General features: G+C 38.2%; 1 protein-coding gene across 4 annotated transcripts in view; it reads left to right on the plus strand.

The window, feature by feature from the left end:
• Nucleotides 1-13,148, plus strand: part of LOC139934653 (septin-7-like) — a 59,948-nt gene that overhangs the window by 11,868 nt on the left and 34,932 nt on the right. For all 4 annotated transcript variants that reach the window (XM_071928977.1, XM_071928976.1, XM_071928979.1 and 1 more), the window contains exons 3-4: nucleotides 2,435-2,541; nucleotides 12,052-12,152. In XM_071928977.1, coding sequence (XP_071785078.1) covers nucleotides 2,435-2,541; nucleotides 12,052-12,152 — 208 coding nt within the window. The remainder of the gene's footprint in view (nucleotides 1-2,434; nucleotides 2,542-12,051; nucleotides 12,153-13,148) is intronic.

Raw genomic sequence — 13,148 nt, forward strand, 5'->3', positions numbered from 1 at the left:
TATTAACCTCCTTACCCAAACATTCCACTTGTTTTTTGGAACAATCCTTTTTTTTTAACAATTTTGATCTCTCAAGATGAAGCTATTTTTGTTTTGCATGAATATCAATACCTTGCATAGAATAGAAGTGTTTCACCAATGCAGCAAGGGGGATTTTTCTGTGGCCCTTTTTCTATGCATGGACAGTATTCCTCCAAAATGTGCATTTGAGTCACAAGTGTTCACATCTGTTGTCAGTATCAGGTATGAAGAATGAAAACATCTCAGTATTTGGTTCTGAAATGTATTATGTGCTTTAAAAAAAATTATTTTCTTAAAATAAAAAAATGTTATTTTCAGAAAGTGCAGTTGGTGATTTTAAATGTAGGCCCATATCATGAAGGGCAGAGAAATATTTCATACTGTTCTGTGTAGCCTACGTGTATCTGTGTGGCTGTATGAACACACCACTTGAGAGTAATTACTTGTTGTGTACAACGGCTCTCTAGTTGTACCATGGAGAAAGATATTATTACCTCCATGATTTTACTGTAAAGTGCATGTTCCGGGCCTGTTCATTCCTTTAATTAGCAATGTGTACAGAATGTGAACTGTACATTGTCAGATGGCTAAGCCGTTAGACCATGGAGGTTAGACCTTGCTGACGAATCTATCAAATATGCAGTAGGTCATGCAATATTATGTGCAGTGTGTGTCCTAATTATTCCCCAGCATACATGTAGACCGACATTGTAACCTGGTGTCCAGACTGCACTGTTGTTTCACAGACACATTATGTACACTACGCTGTACTGTGTATTGTCCGTGTTATACAGAGGGCCAGTAATTGTCTGTAACAACAAGAACGCACTCCCTCTGTGCGCTCTGTGCTATTTATTAGTGTATGATGTGAATTTCACGGCACCCTCCGGTGAGACTTGGAAATTATAAGTGATGACTGGTGGTGTTGGGTGTATGCAGCTGAACCCAAACATAATACAGTGCGGGGATACATGGAAGGCAATGTGTGCCATTCAGAATAATCAGGGAGAAGGGACCACAGCTTTCTATATTTTTTTTCCTCCATGCTCAATGGAATGCACAATGTTTAATTAAAAATGTGGATCTCGTTTCGAAAATGTTGGTTGATGGGTAAACAGAAAAGTAACAACTGAATATTAATGCCGGGCCATCTCTTGGGAATAGCTTCTCCTTTTAACTATTTTTACCTCAGACAAGAAGGAATACGTAGTTCTCAATTTGAAATACATGTACACTTGTACATCTCAAAACCTGTCCATTTCAGAAACCATAGCATCGGCCTTATTCGTTGTTTCGGGCTTTAAAAATACAACACAATGAACAGAAGACAGAGACAAAAACCCAAATCTTACCACAAAACAGAGGAAATATCAAAGTACATGACACATTGTACATGTTAACAAAGTGCACATACAGCAAACAGCAGCCTTCAGGGTTTGCCCAAAAAGTGAACAAATAGTGCAATCCCCAATGATATATATTCCCACTTTTTCCTTGAAGGGCCAAAGCAATCCATGCCTGGTGTATAAATACATTGTAGCCTACTCCCTACAGTACAGTATTCCTCCAGCCATGGAGAGAAACATCCTTGATAATACAGAATAGAGTTGTACAATGTACATGTTCCCATGGGGTAAACACCATGAATACTGGTTGGGTTTTCCAATTTGTACCAATTGTGGATGGGAACTGGAATTCATGGCTGTACTGAATGCTAATTGCTTTTACACTGCATTGGTATGCCAAGTGATTAATGATTGGGTGATAACTGATTGCAGTATCAGCATAGTGTAATAAATGCTATCATTGATAGACACATTACCTAGTGCTCTTATGTACGTATACAGTGAGTTACATGTAGCATGGTTTCACGTAGTCAGACAGTTTAGAGTAGCCCATGTAGACCCTAGTGTACATGTGTAAACCTACATGTACATACTTGCATGTATATTACATGATCATGAATGTCAAATTTTCAGAGTTTGAAAAAATCAACAGAAAAAAACGAGAAAAAAAAATTAAGTGGAATGAATTGGCTCTTTTTATAGTTCCAAATTAACCTTGCCCAATTAAGCTACCATATCACAGTCAATAGTTTGTTTATTTGCTGTTTGTTATGTTGCTTTTGGGGTTTATTTTTGGGAGGGGGGAGGGGGATACTGCCCGATTGCGTTGTGCGTAAACACTGCCTGTGGCAAGCAGGAGTTTTTACTTAAACTATGGGAATGATTGGTCGGTGAACCACTCAGCTGCATAGACAAATTTGAACATTCGTCTAAGCCCAAAGCCACAACCAAAATTGTCGTAAAGATGGCATCAATATTGGGAACTATTTGCAAATATTTCGTTTGTCGACTTAGTTTGTTGCAGAGTGTCTAAATAAAGTTGTTGTTTTTGTGTCTTTGGTTTACAGGAGAATCTGGACTTGGTAAGAGCACACTAATCAACTCCCTCTTCCTGACAGATATCTACTCCTCAGAATATCCCGGCCCGTCACAGCGGATGAAGAAAACAGTCCAAGTAAGAACTTATTCCAATTTCCATGGTTATAAATTAGTTTTATCCTCACACCGTTGTGTATTAGTGGCACTGGACACATATTGGTAATGTCAAAGACCAGTATTCTTACTTGGTGTATCTCAACATCTGCATAAAATAAAAAATACTGTGAAAGTTTGGACTCAATTGGCCATCGGAGTTGCAAGAAAACAATGAAAGAAAAAAAACCTTATGTTGCACAACTTTGTGTGCTTTCAGATGAATACTGTAGTTATTAAAGTTTTCAGGCACGAGGCTTTTTATTATTTGTGTGAGAAATTACGTCTTTCTTGCAAAAACTTTGTTACTTCAGAGGGAGCCATTTTTCACAACGTTTTGTACTATCAACAGCTCTCCATTGCTCGTTACCAATAAAGTTTTATGCTTACCATTATTCTTAGTAATTACCAATAGTGTCTAGTGCCTCTAAGCACCTTATACTTTCCAGAGTTCTGTGAAAAAAAAGCAACTGAGGTGGGATTCTAACCCACAACCTTTGCCCTGCTAGAGTAGATGTCTTACCACTAGCCCTCCGAGCTGGAGGCAAATTGAATCCTATGTGTTAAAGGCAGTGGACACTATTGGTAATTGTCAAAGACTAGCCTTCACAGTTGGTGTATCTCAACACATACATAAAATAACTTACCTGTGAAAATTTGAGCTCAATCGGTCATCGAAGTTGCGAGATAATAATGAAAGAAAAAACACCCTAGTCAAAACGAAGTCGTGTGCGTTTAGATGGTTGATTTCGAGACCTCAAGTTCTAAATCTGAGGTCTTGAAATCAAATTGGTGGAAAATTACTTCTTTCTCGAAAACTATGGCACTTCAGAGGGAGCCGTTTCTCACAATGTTTTATACCATCAACCTCTCCCCATTACTCGTCACCAAGAAAGTTTTTTATGCTAATAATTATTTTGAGTAATTACAAATAGTGTCCACTGCCTTTAACAGCCGGTATCACAATGACAGACATTATAATTTAGTAGTACAATGTAGATCTTAGCATCTTTTAAATGAGATCCTGTAAAATAATAGTTAACCAATTTATTTTATTCTATATTTTTCCTGCATTTTCCCAAAATACGGGTTCTACTTACTGGTGGTTACCGTCCTCTATTGAAAGCTACAGTCCTAGTGCCTGCCGAAGCTTTTCCCAATCAATAAGTCTAGAGATTATGAGATTCAATTTGCAACTTGGGAAAAGATTAGCCGAGGGGCGGGATTAAACTATTTACTCTCAATTTGATCACGTCAGAATGCAAATCCAGATTGCTAAAAGCTTGGGGCTAATACCCTCGGATTAAAAAACGAAACCCTAATTCATGAATCATGAATCTTTTTATACATTTGCTAATCTGTAGTTTGCAGTTAGATTGATCTGCTACTGGTAAAAGAGAGCTCAAGCATTCACCCCAAAACCAGGGGCGCACTTTGGTTCAAGTAACCCAAGGCCTTAAGGGTTGGTGGTACAGTGCAGTGTACACTGTATAATGTCGTCATCAATATCATTCAGAAATGTATCTGCCCTCAAAGCCAAAGTTCCATGACAAAAAACCTGTTTGAAGTGGTTCACTATTCTTCAAAATGCAGTACAGGCAAATTCAAATGTTCCACTTACATATCAAAAGTTTGGATTTTGAATTTCCTTACTTTTTCCACCAAGGAAAAAATATCGTGCCTGATTAAGCGTGTTCCCATTGGACCTATTTTTTTAATTTTTTTTTTTAAGTATCACAGCTTTTCCTGTAGAATTACAAAATTAAGTCACATGAGGACGCATGGTAAACTGACTTAGCTGTCAACATACAGTGACCGTGATGTAACTAACAGGTTAAAAGAGGTCACAGAAGTGTGACATGCAGCGACGGTAACTCATCAGTACCACCAAACAGTCCAATGCGAACAGCTTTGCGCTGTAGAATTACACTTAAGCCAGTCATGGTAATTTCGGCGAAAGAAAAAAATCCAATGGGAACACGGCTTTAGTAATGTTCAGCCCTGTCCATTTTTGTTTACGTCTTCATTAACCTGGGTATCCTCAACGTCATCACCCTTCCTCTTGACATAGAAGAATATTGTAAACATCACTGTGAGATTGGCAGCAATGTTTGTAGAAGGTGAAGGACATCCCCTTTATGACAGCTGATGATTGATATCAGGTGCCTGACAGAAATTGACAGATCTACATCACTAATCAATCATGTTTGTTGACCTCTTTCTGTACTCTTGTTTGCCTTCCCTGAAGGCCTCTGTTTTTCTATTTTAATAATAAGTCAAATAAAGTCCCAAGTTCTCTACCTACATGTACCCATAAAGGCACTGGACACCGTTTGTGTGTTGTCAAAGACCAGTATTCTCACGCGGTGTACATGTATCCAAACACGTCGTACATGTATCCAAATTGGAATCAATTGCTCATTGAAGTTGCAAGAAAAAAAAAAAAAAAGAAAAAAAAAAACATCCTTGATGCAAAAACCTTGTGTGCTTTCAGACGCCTGGGAAAGGTGTCAAGCCTGAGGTATTTCTCAGATTAAAATATTTAAGTGAGACATTTGTCGCTTTCTCACAGAGGGAGTCGATTCTTACAATGTTTTATCAACAGCTCTCCGTTGCTAGTTACCAAGTAATTTTGTTTATGCTTCTAATGATTATTTTGAGTAATCACCAAACGTATACAGTGCCTTTAACAGAGTTCCAGTCTGAAAAACTACATCATTTACATGGAAAAACAGCTTGCAATGTTTACCTTACCTCATGAACAAAACAAGGTGACTAACCGCTTATCAACACGGCACCTGTGCTGCAAACTTAAATGCTTGCCCCGACCAATCTATTCTATTTCTAGCCAATTTTGTTTTTCAAATATTGACCCAGTTAATCTGACGCCATCGCCCACGATAAACCTTGGCTGCGCCATTTTGGGAAGCAGATTTTGTGTGTGTTGCTGTCTGGGGCACGTTTGAAGTGACATGTAAACATGTAGGCCTGATACTTCACAGAGGCAATGAAGGCAATTGCCTCCATGCCCCCCAGTCATTGCCTGTGTGCCCTTCACCAAGGGGAAAATGCCTTGGTGCCCTTTCCCTTTCAGAAATGAAGCATAAAGACCTGGTGTACATCCCGCCCCCCTTCTGAGAGGTTCTGTATATCAATGTACATGTACTTGGGTATAAATGGGCACCTTACTGTGTGTATGGTGAAGTAGGCCTACACAGGGGTGGATTTCACAAAGAGTTAGGACTAGTCTTATCTCGAGTTAGGACCAGTTACTCGTCCTAACTTAGGACTAGCCATACATTTTTGATATCTCTGACTAGTCCTAACTCTTTGTGAAATCTACCCCAGGTACATGTACATTATTACCACACCTAGGGCTTGAAATGGTGTCTGGGTGGGTGGTTGTGAAATCCATCGGTCTGCTAATGGTATGTTGTGTGGCTCAAAAGGTTTACTGGACCAGACATTATGTAATTGATTTTAAATGGCCAGAATTGAAATGAAAACAACAAAACAAGAAAACTACACAATTGTAACATTGCACTTTGCACTACTTAAAGAAGATTGATCTCCTTTGTGTTGTATGAGAGTTTAGTGTAAAGTATATTGATCAGATTGAAAAGTAACACTTGGTCAAAAACTCCAAAACCGTCCGACTTGTCCTGTTTGTGGGTTTAGGCCTACTGGCTCCAGGCTAAAGAGATAACTGGCCTTGAGTCTGCAGTCCAGTGTAAATTTAGAGTAATGTTATTGTTTTATGGTGTTTGATACCAACCACAATTCTAACAAAACACATTCATATTTTTGGTACATGGATATGTTGTAGTTACATGTCCAACATGTACTGACTACACTTTGATAACATTCCTCTATGGTACATTGTCCATAATATAGAACAGTCAACATTAACCGATACAAAAAACATTCTTGTAGCTGGACACTAAGAAAAGAATGCCTCTCGCATACTTTAACATATTATGCAGTGTTAAGAAAAGACCTGCTTTAAACAAGGCTGTTTACATTTCTGTTCATGGTCTGTGAGTGTTTTTTTTTCTCAAGAGCCATGACACACAGGGCAATAACCTAAACTGAGGCCCCAGTACACTCATCCATGATGACTGTACACATTGTACATGTATGGAGCAGGTTGCTGCAGTACTTCGGCAAGGGCTCTTCACTCTCAAAACCCTCTTGGCCTCCTTGCCAAGGACATCAAACACAATCGCCCCATGGTCCACCCCCCCCCCCCCCCCAGACAAACACACCGTCACCTTGTTACAAATGCCTGGTAGTGGTGTACTTAGGGACGGTCTCGGAGTGTTTTATATTTTTTAATCTAACACAGTCTCTGAAAAGGCGGCGGGACAAACTTTGGTGGAAAAGAGACTATTTGGCTGCATCCTTAATGGCTTTTTAGAACCAAAGATGAGAGCAAGAAATTGCCTTGTAAAGTTTCAGTTGATGGTTTGATTTGGCCAAGTTAAATGAAAACTTGTTTACCGTCTTGCATTTATCAAAAAAGGTAGGAGTGCCTTTTTTTTTTTTTTTTTTTTTTTTACACAAAAAGAAAACTTTTCGTCTGAAATTAAAATGAATTTTTTAATAATTATTATTATTATTTTTTAGTTTTTTCATTTTAAAGAAAAAGTAAAAGAAAAAAAAAGGCAGCCTACAAAAATGATGCGGGTAGGGACACTAAACATGTTTTAAATTTGCTTGTTGCCTTAAATGGTGCCCCTTTTCCCCCTTGAGTAAACAAATCCAAATCCTTTTTTGTAGCCATTGTTATTATTTGAGAGTTGCCAGTGTGATCCATGGGTAGATTCCCTGATTCCTTAACAACTTTACACAGACAGAGCATTTATAAATGTAGATCAATTTGTTTCCAACTCATTTGTTCCGGGGTGGGGGGGGGGGGTTATAGTTTCAGCCGACATGGGTTTTTTATTAGCTTACACGTGCGTAAAGACCACCAATTGAAACCAATATTTGGTCAATTGACTATTGGCCTATATTTTTACCACATGAGGGCGCTTTAAATGGCAAATTTCCTTACGCTACAGTATAGGCCTTTAACAGCTTTATCAGATTTTGACTGTCTCGATTTTGTCATCTTTTGAAAACCTTTTAAGTCTTGGACTTAAAGACTTTGGACACTATTGGTATTACTGAAAATAATTGTTAGCATAAAAACTTACATGTACTTGTTGTTAATGAGCAATGGAGAGCTGTTGATAGTTAAAAAACTTTGTGAGATCTGGCTTCCTCTAAAGTAGCGTAGTTTTTGAGAAAGAGGTAATTTCTAACTCAAATATAAAAAGGCTACAGGCCTGAAGTCTTTAAAATTTATTTCAGGCATCTGAAAGTACACAAATTTGTGTTTTTATTTCCATTATTCTCTTGGAACTATTGAGTCCAAATTTTCACAGATTTGTTATTTTATGCATTGTTGGGGATACACTAAGTGAGAATACTGATCTTTAGAACTGTTCAGTGCCAAACACCCGTAGCTGTTATCACTTTTGTAATCAGTGTTTTCTTTAACCATGAGGAGCATCATGTGTAATGTACACAAGTGGTGACATCGTGATCATAATCAGTAATCAGCGATCCATAGTAAAGGAAGGAACTGCAAACTGTCGGCAAGAGATAAAATGCTACAAAAATAAAAGGCGAACTATGGATTCGCTGGTTTGACTCGAGGAAGTCCTTCAGTTTGCCTCGTGACCTTGCAGGAAATACAACGATTTTATAGGGCCCCAGTTTCTCTAGCAAGTACAATAAATCTACATGATCTAAGGCGAAAAAAAACCCCCAAAACCATGTTAAAGCATCCCTTTTTTAATTTAAAGACAATGAACACTATTGGTAATTGTCAACGACCAGTCTTCTTACTTGGTGTATCTCAACATATGCATAAAATAACAAACCTGTGAAAATTTGAGCTTGATTGGTCGTCGGAGTTGGGAGATAACTATTTAAGAAAAAACACACTTGTCACACGAAGTTGTGTGCTTTCAGATGCTGGAAAATCGTTGAAAATTACTTCTTTCTCGAAAACTATGTCACTTCAGAGGAAGCTGTTTCTCACAATGTTTTATACTATCAACCTCTCCCCATTACTCGTTACCAAGTGAGGTTTTATGCTGATAATTATTTTGAGTAATTACCAATAGTGTCCACTGGCTTTAACAGAAAAATGATAGATTTAACGATTTTAGATTTTTTTTTTTTTCAAATAGCCCAGCTGGTTGTCGTTATAAATTTGTCAGCAGTCCATTAATTGAAAAAAAAGGGACAGGATGCTTTATTTGGCGTAATGTAACTCAAACCTATTCCCAAACCAAACTCCACTTCCTGCCATGGTCAAGTTGCACAGCTTGAGAAACTGATCACCCATTGACTTCACTTAAGTTTCTGAAAGGCTGTTTGTTAATCACTCTTAAATTTAATGACAACAAACTTTTGGGTATAAGCCTACAGCAGCTTTCAAAGTATAAAGCATTCTGAGAGAAAAAAAACGTTCTTCGGCGATATCTCAAAAATGGGACCAAATGAAATGTTTACATTTTAATTTCATTGTTTATGCCTACATCTATATTTATTTAGGATTAAAACAATCACATGGTATCAAAGACAAAATGTATTCTTTGGGATGAGTACAAGTATATTAAAGACACTGGACACTATCGGTAATTGTCAAAGACTAGCCTTCACAGTTGGTGTATCTCAACATATGCATAAAATAACAAAACTGTGAACATTTGAGCTTAATCGGTCATCGAACTTGCGAGATAATAATGAAAGAAAAAACACCCTTGTCACACTAATTTGTGTGCGTTTAGATGGTTGATTTCGAGACCTCAATTTCTAAACTTGAGGTCTTGAAATCGAAAACGATAGCACTTCAGAGGAGCCGTTTCTCACAATGTTTTATACCATCAAACTCTCCCCATTACTCGTCGCCAAGAAAGGTTTTATGCTAATAATTATTTTGAGTAATTACCAATAGTGTCCACTGCCTTTAAATATGAAAAGGATGTTTAACTGCACTATGCCCAAAGACCCTGTGTGTATGGTATAATAATGTGTTTGCTTATTGTACTGTGTTGTATAATGGAACATGCAAGGAAGCAGCAGTCACAGGGTTACATTAGTAATGGTTAATTGGAAAGCATGCAAACAATCCTGCAGCACAAAGCAAATGCTGTCTAGTATTAATGGTCAGACAAAGCACCATCACTTGTTACAGAAAAGTATGGTCTAGGCAGGGTCTTTTTCACTGTGTGTACATTGTAGGATACATGATGTGAGTGTCAATAGGCCTACTCAATGTAATTTATGAGGAGGGATCAAGTTGAATATTACAGGGATGAGATTGTATAGACTTTTGGCTGAATTCAGACTTTTTATGTCGGCCTGGTGAAGAAAATCAGACATTGATTTTTTCCACAAATAAAGAAATCCTGCTCATTGGTCTACTTCTCTAGTGCTTTGGATACTGTTTCCAAAAGCCCCTTGGAATCTATAACCCCAGGGGTTTACCAAAAGGTAGAACTGCCAACATTTCGACATACCTTTGAATTTGTATCCAAGTTTCAGACTTTTTTGTTAGTAATGACTCTCACCCCTGATATTAGTATTACCCATCATAGGGTACATACAAAAATATTTTTTTGATCATCCCCGCCCGACTGTTCAAAACCCCCCAACCCCATTTAAAAAAAAATAATAATAATTTTATTTATCAACAAAAACAACCTTTTCAGCTGAATTCTTTTTCAAAATTTACAGGTTTGAAAAGATGTTTAAAGAAGGTTTTTATTCATGATGGCAAAGCAAGAACAATTCTTCAAATATTTACTTGGGCTACACTGTGCTTGTGATGATCTCTTTATACTTGATTTCATATTTGGCATGTCAACAAAACTTTATATAATTTTTTTTTTTTAAACCTCCCCCATCTGCAAAAAAAAGGACGGTCAACATTTTTTTTTCATGTGGCCTAATGTAGGCCTACACGAAGGCCTACATGTGTGGGAATGTCATAATAACAAAATTTGGGTTCGAACAAAGAAATATTGACTTTAGCAGGACTGAGCTATCCAGCCCTTTGTTGGAGTCTCCCTAATTACTAATTAGTCAATATCTTTCTTCATGGAGCCAGTCAGAAGCCAAACTGTGAACTGCTGTGGGCCCTTTACATTAGCCAGGGATCGCACCCAAGTTTGTTACGCAACCTTGGAAGCGGCAGCCAGGGGATCACCTTAAGGGGACGCAACTTTTTAATAATATATTATATTTTTATTGTTCAGAGAATATGATTATGTTTCCTCATTATCACATAATGAGTTTTTAATTTTGAACAATGCAGTGCCCTTACATCATTACCACTGGTTTACACTCGATTGTTAGAGTATTTTGGTAATTTGCTTTTTACTGACCATTACCTATCTGCTCTGTCAGAGCTGAACTTTTAGTAAAGTTAATTTTAACCACAAAATAAATTGCCAACTGTCAGGTTAATGTATCCAATTTCCTCCGCCCAGACAACCAAGGTGCACACAGAGTCAAGGCCCCTTGCTAAAAATGTCATCCTGGTCGTTTTATGACAGCCAAAGTCAGTCAGCCACCTCAGAGGTTGAGACAATCATTCCTTCCTCCATGAGACAATGTACAGAGTAGATCTTGAAGTCTAGCATTTTGCTCATAGCGAAGGCTTGCCCCCAAGAGTAAGCCATCATTTCCTGCACAATAGGTCAACCCCAAAGAACTGAAAACCTACTCACTCGGAGATGACCTTTGCCCTTTTGGTATATATATTGGTTTGCACATTGTGAGGGATTGGTTGTGGAGACCTGACAATGACAGTGAATGTTATGTGCAGACACAGTGGTTTCATAGTTCAGTTTTTTTGTTCATAAACATTAACTCTTTCTGTGCCTGCATTTTTGTCCCCGGTTTGAACCTTAAATACCAAGCTTTGTGAGGTTTTTAAAAATTTGACCCCCCCCCCCAAAAAAAAAGAAAGAAAGTTAGGCAATAACTTAATAAGTTGCAGTTGCCTCCATTGCCCTGGTCTTTGCCTTAGTGCCCTTGAAATGTCCGAATAGAAAGTAACAGTTTTCCATTGACAGTGTGACCTTTGCCTAGGAGAAAACACGTTGGTGTCGAGGCCCTTTCAAAAATGAAGCGTCAGGCCTGAGTTTGCCATACCTTTTTTTATTCATGGTTAATTTCAGGTTTTACATTCACTAAACAATTGTACAGTACCCGTTTGTACATTTTTTATGTGTGTTAATTTTGATAAAACTAGTTTTGGATGATAACCTGTGGGATTTAAAAAAAGTAATGGAGCCATACAGTAATCTTGTTTTTCTTCTTTACAATGTCGTCAATGGCTTTGATTTTAAAATTATCTCCTTTTGTACACAGAATTGAATGTTTGTATTTCTAAACAATTTGGAATCATTTTTCTTTTTTTCCCCCAAAGGTTGAAACCTCTCAAGTTGCTGCTAAGGAAAACGGCGTTCAACTGAGGCTCACCATCGTTGACACACCGGGCTTTGGGGACCAAGTAGACAACAGTAACTGGTGAGTAATGCCCCCCTACCCCCACCCCACTTGCCCTCCCATATATCTGAACCTATCTGCCCTTCCATGGCATAACAGCGTAAGGATGCCTCTAGCTACCGGGCAATCTCGGTAGTCTAGTTGGTAAGACACTGCTCTAGAATTGCAAGGGTCGTGGGTTCGGATCCCACCCGAGTAACATGCCTGTGATATTTTTTTCACAGGACTCGGGGAAGTACTGACTATACAGTGCTAACACACGTCGGTGTATGGGTAAAAACCAAAATTAACAGCGTAAGGATCGGTTCATACTTCTTGCGAATCGACACAGGGGCTGTTTTCGCAGCGAATGTTTCACAAGAGTTGAGCACAAGTCAACTGATGCTAATTATTTGCTGCGAGTTGGTGACGTAAAAATTTGTAACACATTTGCATTTATAAAGCAGGTGAACCGGGCCTAACTAACTTTTGTTTACCGTTTAGAAAAGTAGGCCTACAGAGATAAGCTGTTGTGCCATAAAATTGTGAAGAAAGTGTAAAAAAAGGTCGAGATAGGACACATTGTAGTCACATGCCTTTGAAACTTTGAAAAGGGAAAGTGCTCTCAATTAAAGACAGTGGACACTATTGGTAATTGTCAAAGACTAGCCTTCACAGTTGGTGTATCTCATTATATGCATAAAATAACAAACTTGTGAAAACTTGAGCTCAATCGGTCATCGAAGTTGCGAGATAATGATGAAAGAAAAATAACCCTTGTCACACGAAGTTGGGTGCGTTTAGACGGTTGATTTCGAAACCTCAAGTTCTAAATCCGAGGTCTCGAAATCAAATTTGTGGAAAATTACTTCTTTCTCGCAAAACTATGGCACTTCAAAGGGAGCCGTTTCTCACAATGTTTTATGCCATCAACCTCTCCCCATTACTCGTCACCAAGAATGGTTTTAAGCCAATAATTATTTTGAGTAATTACCAATAGTGTCCACTGCCTTTAAGTGACTAAACCACTCTAGGTTG

Source organism: Asterias amurensis, chromosome 3, assembly GCF_032118995.1.
Source record: "Asterias amurensis chromosome 3, ASM3211899v1".
NCBI lineage: Eukaryota > Metazoa > Echinodermata > Asteroidea > Forcipulatida > Asteriidae > Asterias > Asterias amurensis.